Source organism: Thalassophryne amazonica, chromosome 9, assembly GCF_902500255.1.
Source record: "Thalassophryne amazonica chromosome 9, fThaAma1.1, whole genome shotgun sequence".
Classification (NCBI taxonomy): domain Eukaryota; kingdom Metazoa; phylum Chordata; class Actinopteri; order Batrachoidiformes; family Batrachoididae; genus Thalassophryne; species Thalassophryne amazonica.
In genome coordinates, this window is record NC_047111.1 from 76,104,552 (window position 1) to 76,121,250 (window position 16,699).

At 40.4% G+C, this 16,699-nt stretch overlaps 1 protein-coding gene across 9 annotated transcripts in view; it reads right to left on the bottom strand.

The window, feature by feature from the left end:
• LOC117517424 (neurexin-2-like) overlaps positions 1-16,699 on the bottom strand; it is a 643,324-nt gene that overhangs the window by 354,926 nt on the left and 271,699 nt on the right. For all 9 annotated transcript variants that reach the window (XM_034178438.1, XM_034178436.1, XM_034178437.1 and 6 more), the window contains one exon: positions 14,307-14,426. In XM_034178438.1, coding sequence (XP_034034329.1) covers positions 14,307-14,426 — 120 coding nt within the window. The remainder of the gene's footprint in view (positions 1-14,306; positions 14,427-16,699) is intronic.

Here is a 16,699-nt window from a genome sequence, read left to right on the forward strand (position 1 = left end):
GACAGAATTGTCTCAAGGCACAAATATGGAGAAGGGTATAAAACATTTCTGCTTTGAAGATCCCAATGAGCATAGTGTAAATGGAAGTCGTTCTGGTCCAACAGGACTCTTCCTACAGCTAGTCGCCCATCTAAACTGACCGATTGGGGAAGGACCTTAGTCAGGGAGGTGACCAAGAACCTGATGGTCACTCTGTCAGAGCTCCAGCATTCATCTGTGAAGAGAGAAGAACCTTCCAGAAGGACAACCATCTCTGCAGCAATCAACCAATCAGACTTGTATGGTAGAGTGGCCAGATGGAAGCCACTCCTTAGTAAAGGACACATGGCTGCCCACCTGGAGTTTGCCAAAAGGCACCTGAAGGCCTCTCAGACCATGTGAAACAGATGAGACAAAGACTGAACTGTGTGTGCGTGTGTGTGTGAATGCCAGGCGTCATGTTTGGAGGAAACCAGGCACCAGGCACCATCCCTACAGTGAAGCATGGTGGTGGCAGCATCATGCTGTTTTTCAGCAGCAGGAACTGGGAGACTAGTCAGGATTGAGGGAAAGATGAAGGCAGCAATGTACAGAGACATCCTGGATGAAAACCTGCTCCAGAGCGCTCTTGACCTCAGACTGGGGTGATGGTTCATCTTTCAGCAGGACAATGACCTTAAGCACACAGCCAAGATGTCAAAGGAGTGGCTTCAGGACAACTCTGTGAATGTCTCTGAGTGGCCCAGCCCGAGCCCAGACCTCATTCTGATTGAGCATCTCTGGAGAGATCTGAAAATGGCTGTGCACAGATGCTGCCCATCCAACCCGATGGAGCTTGAGAGGTGCCCCAAAGAGGAATGGGCAAAAATGCCCAAAGTGCACCAAGATTGTGGCATCATATTCAAGAAGACTTGAGGCAGTAATTGCTGCCAAAGGTGCATCAACAAAGTATTGAGCGAAGGGTGTGAATACTTATGTAACACGTGATTTTATTTTATTTTATTTTTTGCAAAAAAAAAAACAAAAAAACAAAAACGTTTTTCATGTTTTCATTCTAGGATGTTGTGAGTAGAATTTTGAGAGAGAAAATGAAATAAGGTTGTACCATAAAATGTAGAACAAGTGAAGCACTGTGAATGCATTCCGGACGCACTGTAAGTCAGCCACAGTTTTTAATGCCCACATCAAAGCAAAACTGTTTTAAAAGCCACTTGTCAGCCCCCAAAACTATAACAAATGATTTCATAAACAAACAAACCTAGGTAAGACTGTTAGATAAGCAGCTATCAGTAGCGCTGTGAGTACTTTCCATATGCACCTTATGTCAGTTGCATAGAGTCACATGGTTAGGGCGTAGTCAGGATTTTAAATGTGTTTTATTTGGTTAAAAAAGCAGGAAAGATTTTGGCTGCAATAATGAAAATGTGTATTTTGACACTAATATTTACTGCATACTGCGGGCAATTTTAAATTACATCTGTTGTCAAAGCACTGGACTAAATACAAATAAAGTGAAATGAAGTACAAATGTCTCACCTAGTCATATTAATGCAACAGAAAGGAATAAAGAAGAGCCTTGTCTGCTTTCTTGTGACAAGAACAGTGTTTAAGAAATTTCAGTACTAGGTTGCAAACACACACACAATAATGAATATTCTAAAATGATCATTTGGAACTGCTGAGGTTAAACAGTAATTACACTCTCCAAATGGTTACACAAGCAAAAAAAATAGGTGTGCAACATCATTACACATTTACCTTGCTGATTTTGTTGATGAAACGACAGAGGAACCCAAGAGGTAATTAGCACAGATGTTTTTGGAATCTGTGATAAACTGCCGACTGTGTGAGAATATAAATTTACTAAAACACAAACTGGCTTGTGTTTTTTTTAATGTTCAGAAGATCATAGATGATGATATAATTTTTCATCACTGAAGCATGCTTTTGATTTTGAATGCGAGTGGGGAGACATATGTGTGTGAGTTACTGGACACCGGTTTGGATGAGGTAAAGGCTGGAGGAACCTTTTACTGGCCAGACTTTAATGTTGAAAACGTAGACAAACCAGAGATGGCAGGAATCAGCTAATAGTTAAACATCCTGAAGATTATCCTGCCTACATCTCTGCATGAATTTTTCCAACCAGGTAATAGTACTTGTACTTGTGGACATTTGATATTTGACCCAATAACCTTGGCCTTCACCCAAATGAATGACCATTGGTTGACTTTTCCAGCAGTGGTGGAATTCACCTATGTATGTCCTAGTTTTAGATCCAAATCGATAATTTCGGGCCAACCTTCACTGACATACCAAGTTTGATAGAAATAAACAAAAAATACCAACAGACAGATGGGCACATGTGACCTTGACCCAGTGATTGACCAAAGGAAAATTTGACCTTGTTGGGCAGTTCCAGAACCCATTGCCATGTGTGTGCCAAGTTTGGTTTTAAAAATTTTTAATTTCCTGTGATTTATATGGTCAGTACTGCAAGACTATGAGCTGACAAGAACACAGTCAGGAAGGAGTTGATTGTAACAAAATAATATACAAAAATTTCTAAGACTTTGAGCTAATTCCTTCAACAGGAAACACCGTCCATGCAAACAGAGCAGACATTCTGGCAACTGACAGTGGGAAAGCAGTGAGCCCATGATTTATTAATGCAGCGCGGCTGAGAGTGGAAAAGCACGTTCAGCCCAGTTATGAGGAAGAAGAACAGATTGAGAGTGGGAGCGAAGTGAATGTCCAAACAAAACAAGAACAACGTGATCATGACCAGAAAGAGTCCAGAACACAACAGAAGGGAATCATGACAAGACCAGAAGCTCGCCCATTGTTGGCCTTCATACATCTTGTGGAAACTGAATTGAAATTGTCAAAATACATCAAGAAAGTGATACATTGCGCAGGGTGACGACATGGGCAGGCTAAACGCTGACGATGAACAATTAATTCAGGAAAACAAATGAAAAACACCATTTGGCATTACACAATACCCCACCAAACACACACAAAAATGCAGCACCAACCACTCTGTAACTCATACACTGCATAACTCATACACCTTTCTGACAATCAGCAGTAAAAATGTTCATGAAATCCTTTAAGTGACCATAGAATCTGACCTTGAACCCTAAACATGACCTTGAGCATACCTTTGATGGAGGTCTGCATGAGAAACATTGTGTGTGACCATGGATGCAGGGGTGGTGGCCAAACGGTTAGTGCACTTGGTTTCAGTGCAGAAGGTTCCCGGTTCGAACCCCAACCCTGCCACATTTCTCCATATAATGTGGAGTTGCGTCAGGAAGGGCATCCGGTGTAAAAACTGTGCCAAATCAATATGCACTCAACCCCGAGTGAAAGTAAACAAAATTTATAAAAATAAATTACTATAAAATAAAATAAATGACGATAAAGTGACCATAGAATCTGACCTTTAACCTTGAATAAGACCTTCAGCACAACTTTGATGCAGCACCACCTGGGAAAGATCGTGTGCAAGTTTGACCCAAAAGTGGAACACAACTTTACGAGGAGATGCAACGTTTGGAAATGGGAATGATGGATGGATGAGTGACAATGTGCCATGGCATAGACTCATCTGGCCTCCTGCTGATAGAGCTGTGCCATGCGTGAAGGTGAAGCTGCTGACATTTTGCTATGTTTTTTATGGCCATGAAACAAGGTCATCTTAGGGATAATATCCAATGTTACACATCAGAGGACAGGTCCATTACTCCCGCAGTACAACAGCACCATAGACCAGGCTGCACCATTGTTCATTCTGGCAGTTATGGTAGTCACAAAATCGCCAAAGTGTGATGGACAGATACAAGACACATGTTTGCTTCAGGTAACCTGCTTTCTTTCTGATACATACAGTCAGGCCTAAAAATATTCATACAGTGACATAATTGTTGTACTTTTACTTCTGTACACAACCATAATAGAGATGTGCTTGTCCTGTCCACTTTCAGCTTTAATTCAAGGTGTTTAACAAAAATATCACCATAACCACTTATGAATTATTTGTATACATAGTCCCTTCATTTTCAGAGTCTATAAGCAAGTGGATAAACTACATAAAACAAATATTGTTATTGCGAAAGTTTAATTTTACAGCCAGTTTTCTTTATACAAGTCAAGGGGATGGATACCTAAACATTTCCAAGTCTTTGACTATGTGTTGGGCTTAGAGAAGGGGACAAGACCACCTATCCTGAGTCAAATTCAAGACCAAGACCCCGAATGGTTGATCAAATGTGAAGCAAGACCAAGACCTTGGGATTTTGAAGTGGTCAACACCAAGTCTTTGGATGAGGTGAGACAGAGACCTAAAACAACATTTTCTCCTTTTTAAAAGACTAATTTAATTCACCTTAACATCATCCCTGTTAATACAAATGTTAAATTTCTGTTGGGAAGATGGGCTCAGCAGCTCAGTTGGGGTCATCCTGATCATCGTATGAGGTCAAAAGTACGTACACAAAAAGTGAACATGTAAAAGTCTCTGAGACAGATATTAAGATACATTGAAATGTCAATCCCTTTTGTGTTTAGCACCTTAAATTTTTTTTTTTTTGTACAGACATCTGTGTTATTGCATAGCTATTAAGCTTTTATGACAGCTTACATTAGAGTGTGTTAATAATTGTTCTAATTTTTAAATTCATTTGTATCCTTGTTCTCAAATGAGACTGACAAAAGAAAAAGTAGGATTGCTTTAAATTCCTAGACAGAATAAGTGAAAAGGTGGTCTTGTGGCTAAGCCCAGACCTGAGTATGACAACATCAGGTGGACTTCACTTACATTCATATTTAAGAAATACAAACAGTATGCTAAATCTGTTCTCAAAACCTCAGTGACTAGTGACGGAGACGGAGACGTGTGAGGAAAGTCACCAAAATCTTGGAACTTTTGTCTGTTGCACCTACAGCCACATCTTCATACTCTAGTGGAACACAGAAGGATTTTGAAGCAAGAAAACATAGAAAATATAAGCATCATTTTCCCACATGCTTTCTGGAAAGTTTAATTTCTACTGTAGTGGTGTACAGAGGCAAAATTACCCCCCCCCCCCCCCCCAAAAAAAATGGTGTTGCTGTCCAAATACTTATGGACCTTGTTGTACTTATAAGGGAACATCAAAAATTTGTGATTGAAAATCACGTGTATACACACACACACACACCCACGTGAGCATGTAAAGCGTGAGTTCAACAATGCGCCCGTGTGTTCTGAGGACAGCACAGGATATTAGCGATGAGCACTACAAAGGACAAACTATTGGTTTTCATGAGAGATCAGTACATTGCTGCAGCCAGCATCTTCGGCTGTGTGTATAGGCTTACACCAACAGAAACACGCACGCACACACACACACACACACACACACACACACACACACACACACACACACACACACACACACACACACACACACACACACACACACACACACACACACACACACACACACACACACAATTTACTACTTGTTAAAAGAGATTAAATATTTTTTGCCATGTTCTGCATTTTATGCAGAATTTATTAAACTGTGTAGACTGAACCACAACAAAAAGATTATTGTGGGATAAGGTCAAAACTAAGCCTCAGTTAACCATGTCACTACCATCCAACCATGTTAATACAGAAATCCTGCATGACACAATGTTGCAGAAATGTCAGATCTCTATCATGATTGTGTAGATTATTTTCCCTAAAGGCAAAAAAAAGGGTATTTATTGTGTTGAGCCCATGCATAGGTTTTTGTGATGTCATAGTTAGGCCAGGTCAGGGAGCATGTACTCATCCCACACATTGGCGCATCCCCCCACACAATGGAATCGCCTTAGTCCATGAATAGCAGGCACCCGTGCAGACAACTGGTCTATCCCAGCCTCTTAAAAGTAACAATTTATCTGCTGCAGACAGCTTAAATATTGGTGTCTGCTTGGCCTTCTCCAGTTGTTGGGCTCCTCAGCATTTAGGCAACTGCACGCAGGTGTAACAGTATATCTTCCCCCGCAGAGACAGATATCCCTGGATATCTTTCCCACTGAAAGGTAACATTCCTACAGGGCAGCACTGATTAAAGCTTACCAAAACCTTGATAAGGCCCGATCAGAATAGAGAAACCTTTAAACTCTATGTTTTATGGTCCCAGATGAAGCACAGTTTGATTGACGCTGAATGATATTGGTATTCTTTCTGTATGTATCTATAGCTATCTACAATAGTAATATTTTTATTCTGAAGTATCTTTAAATCCCCCTTTCAAATATATGGACCTGATTGACAACCTGAAATATGACAGAACATCTGTCCATGATGGGGTGAGGGGTAAGATATCGTGACCTGGATATCTCCCCCACCCCGATATCAAGAGTTCTGTACTATATATTGCAAAATTCATCCTACTATAAACTTGGCAGTATCAAACAATGATGTAGCAACCTTCCAATCAGGATAGAGCAACTTTTAAACTCTATTTCATGGATGTTTTATGGTCCCACATGAAGGGGTTAGACACTTCAGGATGGAGGATGAAAATGTTGTTTTCCAATGTTTCAGCTATGTATTAATCTGGGTAGGATGAAATGGGTGATAATGCAGCAGACTTTCTTTGCAGGGGTGAGGGGAAGATATCCAGGTCAGGATATCTTACCCCTACCCAATCATAAGTGGGGAGGTGAAATAATACATGAGCAGGGAAGAAATTATAGATGTGAATTGATTGAGAGAATTTACACAAAACAAGGGTCAGACACTTCAGAATGGAGGATGAAATGTGTGATAATACTGCAGCAGATTTGCTGTGCAGGGGGTGGGAGGTAAGCTATGCTAGGACAACTTCCCCCAGGGGAAGATATACTGTTACACCAGATTATGCCCTGAGAAATGTGCTGCATGTCCAAAATGTTAGAGGTGGTGTTCCCACACAGTGCAAGTCGTACGTCTCATCTGAATCTCCCAAAGTAATTCCAGGGGTACCCAAGGATCTTCCAAAAAATAAATAAATAAATAAATAAAAATAAAATAAAAAACAGGCACCAGAGACATCCAGTCATTACTTTAGTTCACTGGTTAGTATTAAAGTCTCACAACATTAAATCGCAAATCATCCTATTCTCAGAATTATCCCATTGTGGAACCAGCTCCAATATATCAGATCTGAACAGACTTTCAACTCTTTCAAATCCCAGTTTACAAAATTCTGTAGTACCAGGTTTGCTGCTAACTTTGACAACAACTGCACCTGTCTCCTTCTATTCCTAGGTTAACTGTCGGTAAATTCTTATAAACATCAATTAATCTGGTCCCAATTATAGCAGTCACTTTTTTGTCTCATTTGGTATAGGTGAGATGGCTCTTTAGAGCTACAAATCACCTGTTTTATCCCTACCTGTCGCTGCATCTGTAAAATTTTAATGTAATGAACTAATTTAATAATCATGTTGCTATTTATATTGTTATTTTTTTAAAGCTATGAGACAAAAGTTTTAGTTTTTATTCATATTACTAGTAGAGGTGCCCATCTTCAGCCAGCTGAAGAGTAGTTACCAAACTCTATGCATTTTTCAAACTTGTGCTATTTCCTAATAGTGTTGAGATATTTATTGTATGTTTTGATTATTTTATTTTTCCATTTTATTGTTTCAGGTTCTGTATTGTATTGGCGTAGAATACTTAATGCAATGATTCCACGCGCTCTGATACACTAGGTGCCGGTTTGTGATCAGCAAATAACCACAGAGAAAGTTGTATTTTCGTTATTAATTTATAAGTGTTAAGTTTATTGTCAGACTGTGGCTGACACCGTGACTTAAGCGAGTGCCTTAAAGCAGTGATTCGTGGTGGATTTAATAGTTCATGTGTGTCGAAATGAAAACGTTATCTTTGGCATAGCACAATGCTAACAGCTTGTATTAGCATGACCAAGTGGCTCCTCCTGTGTGAGTATTTTATTACAAATATCTGTAGGAAATATGAGTTGTGTAGTTAACTGGCACAACAGATCATGTCTAAGAAGCATGTTCTGCAGTCTTTCCAGAGAGTGAGGTAGTGGCTGCCAAATGAACCACAGGCACAGAGCCATGTGAGCCACTGTGGACACCGCTACACACAGAATTACACATGTAAGGTGCTGTATATATAGGATTTCCTTTTAGTCATTTGCCTTGTATAGATTTGTTTTATTTTAGTATGTGACAAAGCATAATAAAATAAAAATAGCAATTAAAACACAATAATTAAAACACTGACAAATGCTTCTTTGGTACATTCTGATAACATTTCAATGTATCTGATAACATTTGTTTTGTTAACACAGCAGCTATACTTCTAGCAAAAGCTGTAAAATTAGCTCATTTTAGTGAAGAATATTTTCATGGTAAATGGACTGCATTTATATAGCGCTTTTCCATCTGCATCAGATGCTCAAAGCGCTTTATAATAATGCATCACATTCACCCCAATGTCAGGGTGCTGCCATACAAGGTGCTCACTACATACCGGGAGCAATAGGGAATTAAAGACCTTGTCCAAGGGCCCTTAGTGATTTTCCAGTCAGGCAGGGATTTGAACCCAGGATCTTCTGGTCTCAAGCCCAACACCTTAACCACTAGACCATCACCTCCTTTCATACATCAAGAGAAATATTTCTTGCTAATGAATCCTAGGATAGAATAATAAATACGAGTATATCAAACTATAATATCATGTGTGTACAAACAACATATTAAGAACTTGTGCCAAATTCCTCCTAAAAATGTGAGAGGAGTTGATTTCAGAATGCAGGCACCCACTCATGAAACTGACGATGTCTAGATTCAAGGGCCATACCACTGGCAAAATGGGCCCAACTCAAACTATATGATAATATGTGTATTACCAACCTATAACAATGATTTGTACCAAGTTTCACAGAATTCCTGCAAAAAATGTGAGAGGAGTTGATTTCAGAATCCAGGCACCCATGAAACTGACAAAATCTATATTTGTTAATCAAGGGCAATAACTCTGGTAAAATGGACCCAACTCGAATAATATGACAAGATGAGTATTATCAACCTATAACAGAGACTTGTACCAAGTCTCTCGCACCTCCTGATCTCAAAGGATCCAGAGACATGAATGAAATAAGTAAATGATAAGTGATGACATAACGTAGGAATGATAAATGCTCAAACATGGTGTTTTTTTGGGGGGGGGGGGTTACATTTTGGTCTGAAAGCCTGCCTACACTGTGGACACAATGAACAGGTGTGGGCTGCCTCCTGATCCTCTTCAATCCAGAAACTTTGAATACAGCTCGTGTAGTAGCTGCCCCCAGGGGGAATAGTCACCGGATGCTTTGGTAGGTCCAGACAGATCGAACAGCAGGAGATTGCTAGGTCTAGCTGAATTCCATTTTACCTCTCAGTGTCAGTGAATGTCAAACATTTCCACTTGCAGCAGACTGTGCTCTGATGAAAAACACAGCTCTGATTATTTCCACCTTGTTCCTTCACTCATCTGTGATGTTACCTTTGACACAGAGGCTTTAAAACCTGCGCTGAACCCACAAAGCTCAAAAATCAATCCAATACAGAAAGACCTCATTTGGTTTGACATTCTTGAATATGGCTTTGAGATTTGGTGCATAACAGAACATTAAAAAAAAAAACATTACAATGCATTTTTTGTGGGTAATAATGCCTAAAATGCAGGAAATGTACATTTTGATGAGTTTTTGTATTTATCCACATTTGAGGTTCGTGTATCTTTTTTTTTTATTCCATTTTGTTTTTCTGTACCTTCTGTAAAACACTTTTCATTCATCTGGATACAGTTTCTCCACCCATTTGTACTAAAAAAAGTCAGGATTGTTTCAACAAATATGTCTAATTTCCTTCAGGTTCCTAAAGCAGCCTCACCAAAAGCTCTGGCTCAGTTAACATGACAACATGTGCCCAGTATGGTCACTCAGATAGCGAGCGAACCATCACGCTAAGCCAAGAAACTGGCAAACTGTTACTTAAATATTGAAATGTTTTTCCCCGTTACCTGCTATTTTTTCCAAGTCAAATTAAATTATTATTCAATTGCATGCTTATTTATTATTTATTTGTGAGTCATAATTAGCACTGCCAACTGGTATTGTAGTAGTTGAGCATGGGCTTCTTGAGACCACATTTTCACTTACTCATCTTGTCTTGGAATTGAAAGCAGTTCTACTCAATTTTGACTAGATCTCAGACTAGAATAACTAAGCACATTAATAAAACATGAGTATCACAACAGTTATTAAATTCACAATTATTAACGCAGTAATGGGAGCCATCAAAAGAGCTCAGTATCTATGTCAGAGACTTTTACAACATGTTCCGTTTTGGTGTATATTTTTTTCTTTTTACCTTTTGATTTCATACAGTGTTTAGGGTGAACCCAACAGAGCCACTGAGCCTGTCTCCCCAATAGAAATGTTACTTTTGAATATTAACAGCGGCGATGTTAAGTCTTATTAAATTTATGATCTTGATTTAGTCATGACGCCTGACTGAAGTTTGAGTCGGTCTCAAACACTCCAAAAAAATCCAAAAGTCTTGGTCTTGACTAAGACTCGATATAGGCGGTCTTGTCCCTGTCCCTACTGCTAATGAACACAGGAGGAGCAGATGTCACCTCCATTTGTTTATCTGTGTACAGGATCCAGTTTTTGTATGATAATTCTAAAAGTAATGGCTATTTTTACCTCCGCCAAGGAGGTTATGTTTTCGGTCGAGTTTGTTTGTTTGTTTGTTTGTTTGTCTGTCTGTCTGTTTGTCAGCAGGATAGCTCAAAAGGTTTTGAACGGATTTTGATGAAATTTTGTGGAGTGGTTGGAAATGACAAGAGGAACAAGTGATTAAATTTTAGTGATCCGGATCACGATCTGGATCCAGGAATTTTTTTAAAGGATTCTTCACCATTGCGGGATAGGGGGAATTTTGACATTCTAGTTTCTAACTCAACAAAAACAAGGCAGAAAGGCTTGAAAAAACTTAGGGTGTAACATAGTCAAATGTTCTATCAAACAACAAAGTTTGGTGATGATCGGATCCGGATTCCGGATCTGGTGATCCAGAATATGCAAAAAATAAAGGGAAAATAGAAAATGTGTCAGTGTGAGGTGACAAATGAAGCTAGAGATGCACAACTAACACCAAATTGTAGCTGAATCTGTACTGATTCAGTAAGGTGTCATCAGATTTGATGTAGCTTCAAATGTTATGGAGCTAGATCCAGAAGAAAACCGCCATTACTGAAAAATCATTTTTATACAATAACTTTTGAACTAATAAAGACATAAAAGTGATTCCAAGTTCTAGTGGTATGTTTTCATGGTCAAGGATGTCAAATATAAAGGAAAGAAAAGTGTATGTATCATAGTTTTGGTTGTAACACTGAATTGTTGAATAGATCACTGTGCCAAGGAGGGAATCTCTTTAGGGTCAGTGACCCTATGGCCTTGTTAGTAAACAATGTCAAATACAACACACTGCAAAGAGGAAATCCCTCATGACAAACTATACAGGGCTGGGGAGCACAATGAATTTATTAGATGAAGGACTATCATTTGGCATTATTATATTTTAGTGGCAATGAATATCACTATCCAGATTACTTCACTTAGCAAATGCAAAGTGATGAGTCAGCAGTATACTCAGCAGTGGTTAAGTTCTGGTTCAGTGCACATCATTGAACAAAGTACACAAGGTGCAAAACCCACTCCCAGAGCGAGCCACGCTCCGGTCGGACATCAACATGCAGAAATGACCAGATCATTTCCAAAGTGAACACTGTGGTGATGTGGGACCGTCGTGTGACTATCCGAGAAATTGCGGAAGAGGTGGACATCAGCACTTTTTCGGAACATTCCACTGTGAAAGAAGATTTGGCCATGAAAAGAATTGCAGCAAAATTCATCGGCACGAAGCTGATGGCGCAGCAAAAGCGCCACCGTGTTGAAGTCTCACAGGACATGTGACATGCTCACCTCTTCCAACATTTGGAAGATTCAGACGGCTTTCGGTGACTTTTCAGTCATGTGACTATCCGAGAAATTGTGGACGAGGTGGACATGCCACAACATGTCCTGTGAGACTTCAACACAAAGTGCACCATGCAACCATCACAATCTGAACCTAAATCCAAAGACTTGTCACTCTAAATTGTATTTGTGCTTAGATTACATGTACTCCAAATCTTCCAAATGACTTGGACATGCTCCTATGTGACCTGGACTGTGCACCACCAATCATAAATTTAGGGCTCACAACAATCATCAGTGTGATGCAACCCATGTTATGATCTTATAAAAATGATCCTACTTCATGACATTACAAAATCTATCCACTTTCCTGCCCAAGGGACCACCTTGTCACGAATCACAAAAATTCATCAAGTCATCAGTTACGTTATGAGATACCTTGTACAAGAATAAACAAGTTAAATCAATAGCCAGTAGATAAATAAGACATCTGTGTATTCCCCAAGACTAATGCAATCAGTAACCTCTGGAAGGAAGCAAATCCTGTTCTATGGATATTTTTTGAGGTTTTAGCAGGACTGCATAAAAATATACCTTACATACATGTAACATACACGTACATACCTAATTCATGCAATGATGATTTTCTTGCCGCTATCTATGACAAATTATTGGGTTTTGAACATAATGTCATTTATCGTGAGAACGAAACAGCATAATACCCAAGTTCAATAACTATTACTACAATTACCCAATTCTGGCAGTGATGCTAAATGACTATGCAGCAAATGAAGCTTAACTCACCATGACCACTGAACCAATAAGCTTATAATGATAATCTTTTGCTATTATAAGTATGAAACACTTCTGCTAAAAGTCTGGGGCTATATTATATTGCACAAAAAGGACAAGTGGTTTTTGAAATGTGATGCAAACAATGTGTCATAGAATAACCAGCCAAGACAGCTACGTTAGCGGGTATTTATATACAAAAACATCTTTACAATTTTCCCATCATAGTCAACCTTTCTAGACCTTTAAATAGAAACCAGTATCCAATAACACCACATCATAGAACCAAAAATGTTGGAAAAACAAGAGAGAGCAACTAATAACATACCTAATATTTATTATAATGGCACCCATGGTCATGCAAACAGTGTGGCTTCTTACATTTGACCCCAATGAACTTGATCTTCACCTAAATGTTTGATGTTTGGCTGACATTGCCATGGGATTTCTGGAATCCACTTAAGTGTGTGCCACTTTTGGTTAAAAAAAAAAAAAAAAATCAAATTCCTTGACTTTTGCCAAAAAAAAAAAAAAAATTTCATGGAAACTTTAGGGTTAAACCTCACTGACATATCAAGTCTCATAGATATCAGCAAAAGCACCTGGGAGGAGCAGGCTAGCAAACAGGTAGGCAGGACTTTGACCCCAATTACTGGCCTTTAGCAAATCTGACTGTTTCTCAATTCTGGAATCAACCTGTGTGTGCGTGCCATGTTTGGTGCAAATCCAAGTGAAAAATGGAAATTTTGACCCCAGTGACATTGACCTCAATGATTGACATCACCTGGGCAATTCCAGAACCCACCTACATATGTGTGGACATCAGTGAAAATTCATAATTTTGACCTTTGACTTTACCAAAACAGACCCTTGAAGGGCAATTCTAGCCTTGATGGTCATCCGCACAACGTTTGATGGGAATCGGCCAAAAGACCTGGGAGGAGTAGAGGAACGGATAATACAAAATTCTGCCCTTTGATCTGACGGAACTTGACCTTTGTCAAAACAAATGCCTTCATAGCAATTCTGGTGGTAACCGACATGCACGCAGGATTGGTGGAAATTGGTCCAAGTGTGACTGAGAAATAGTGAAACAAACACACAAAAACAATTCTCAGATTATAGCATGATGTTCCCTGAAACATCTTGTAACTTAGTGTTGTTGGAAAAATAAAACCAATTTGCTAAATGTAATATTCCACAGATGCAACTACAGTTTTGTCTCTGTCGTACTACTTCGAATTTTTCCAGATGAAAGTCCTCTACAACTAAGACACGCCACAAAGTCACCACCAGGTGGTTCACCACCTACTGAGATTTATTCTGAGAGGAAACATCTGTCTTGACATATTATGGCAACCTTTAGAAAAATGATGATGAATGATCCTCATAAAATAATTTAATTTGATCTGAAATTTCAGCTATTTACTCCATCAGTGGAGACCAGTGAGCCTGCAGAAGACATCCACCATCATCCTGCCCTTTTGTGCTGAACACAGCTGTACTTACGGTCGCTGCAGAACGGCCCCCCGTAGGTGGTCATGGTACAGTCACAGGAGAAGCCCTCCCACAGCTGCAGACACACTCCCTGGTGATGGCAGGAGTCCTCTGTGCAGGTGGTGCTAGGACCTGTGGGGTGTTGACACTGGATTCATCAGACGCCGTTTTATTTATGTCTTCACGTTATCCAAAGGGAATATACGAGGTCTGTGATAAAAGTAACGGACCTTATTATTTTTTTCAAAAACCATATGGATTTGAATCACGTGTGATTACATCAGACATGCTTGAACCCTCGTGGGCATGCGAGAGTTTTTTCATGCCTGTCGGTTACATCATTCGCCTGCGGGCAGTCTTTGAGTGAGGAGTGGCCCACCCTCTCGTCGATTTTTTCATTGTTTAGGAATGGGTCAGAGACTGCTGCTTTGTTTGATCAAAATTTTTTCAAAAGCTGTAAGGCACAACTGAGTGGACACCATTCAATAAATTCAGCTGGTTTTCGGTAAAAATTTTAACGGCTGATGAGAGATTTTGGTCTGGTAGTGTCGCTTTAAGGACGGCCCACGGCGCCTGACGGCGATCTGCGCTTTGAGGCGGCAGCGTCTCACCGTTTCAAGTTGAAAACTTCCACATTTCAGGCTCTGTTGACCCAGGAAGTCGTCAGAGAACAGAGAACTTTCAGAAGAAGTCGGCATGAGGAGTTTATTCGGACATTCCATTGTTAACGGACATTTTGTAATGAAAGAACGTGCGGGCAGAGTTGCATGACGGGCCGGACCCGACCGCGGGGGGTTGCGACAGGAAAAACACCTCCGTTGGAAACCTTAATGGGCAAGTTGGAACATGCCCAAGCTGTTAAACAATTTCTCAGTTACTCACTTGTTGAAAGCCATCAAAAGCCGCCTGAATTTTACAAATGGTTTTCAACACGGAGGTGTTTTTCCTGTCGCGGCGCACACAAATTCACAGAGTTGTCACGGAAACGACTCGGCGAATTTGCATGCACGTCTTTCATTACAAAATGTCCTTAAACAGTGGAATGTCCGCATAAAGTCCTCATGCCGGCCTCTTCTGAATCTTCTCTGTTCTCTCACGACGTCCTGGGTCAACAGAGCCTTAAATTAGGATGTTTTCAGGTCGAAACAGGCCGACGACGGCACCTGGAAGCGCTGCGCGACGTCCCGCTCCGTGGGAAGTCCTTACAGCGACAGAAACACCCCATAATCTCTCATCAGCCGTTAAACTTTTCACTGAAAACCAGCTTAATTTCTCGAATAGTGTCCACTCGGATATCCCTCACAGGTCCAGAAAAAATGTTGATAAAGCAACGCGCGCCGTCCGCAGCGGCTATTCAGACAAAGAGATTCCGACGGGCGGGGTGGAGCACTCCTCACTCAAGGCCTGCCCACAGGCGAATGACGTCACCGACACGCGTGAAAAAACTCACGCATGCGCACGAGGGTTCAAGCTTGTCTGACGTAAAAACATATGAATCAAATCAATTTATTTTTTGAAAAAAATAAAAAGGACCGCTTTTTTCATCACAGACCTCGTAATGCTACAGTGAGCCAGCACGGCAATGTCAGGCCAAATCCATGAATGCTTTGACTGATGCTACTGATTTAAAGTTAGTTTCTTACTTGTGTTTGCAGTCTGAAAACATTCAGAAAAAAAAATTGTGCAATATTAGACAACAGAGATGGGACAATTGCAATTTAACAAATAATCATTGAACTGAATCTGAATAAATTAAAAGCAAATTTTGGATGACCACAGGGTAATTGTTTGTAGTCATCAACATTTTAATTGTATATTAACTACAAAATTTCACATTTTTTAGGGCCCCTTCACAGATAGTGCGAAATTGGTCGATTTGCGCATAAAGTGCGCATGAAGCAGGAATGTTCTGCAAAACGTGTAAAATCGTAGCTGCCTCCAGTGCCTCGTACACCTGTTGCTACAACTATTTGCGCACACCGGCGGCAGAAAGAGTGTGCTCTGTGCGAGCCCATCGAACCCTCTCGCGGCAGGTGTCGGCCCACTTCCAGGTGACACACACGAACATCTAACACCGCTCACATGGCACTTAGAAAATGTGTGGCCATTCACACTATCATCACGAAAACAGTCTGCAGACGATCACTATCGAGCTGGATGTGAAATTTGTCTAAGTGCCCCACGACTGTGAAGTTGCAAAAAGCCACACATGCAGTGTGTCGTCCCCCCCCCCCCCCACTCCCACCAACACATCTGGTGTGCCGGGGGGGGCACACTTGCACAAAATGCTTATATGTACGTACAGATCTAATCACATGGGAGCCGGACAGTCTGAGCGCACACAGCACGGGGAGGGGCCTGTCAGCTGAACACAGCACACTGACAGTTGGATGACGGCTCAGTGC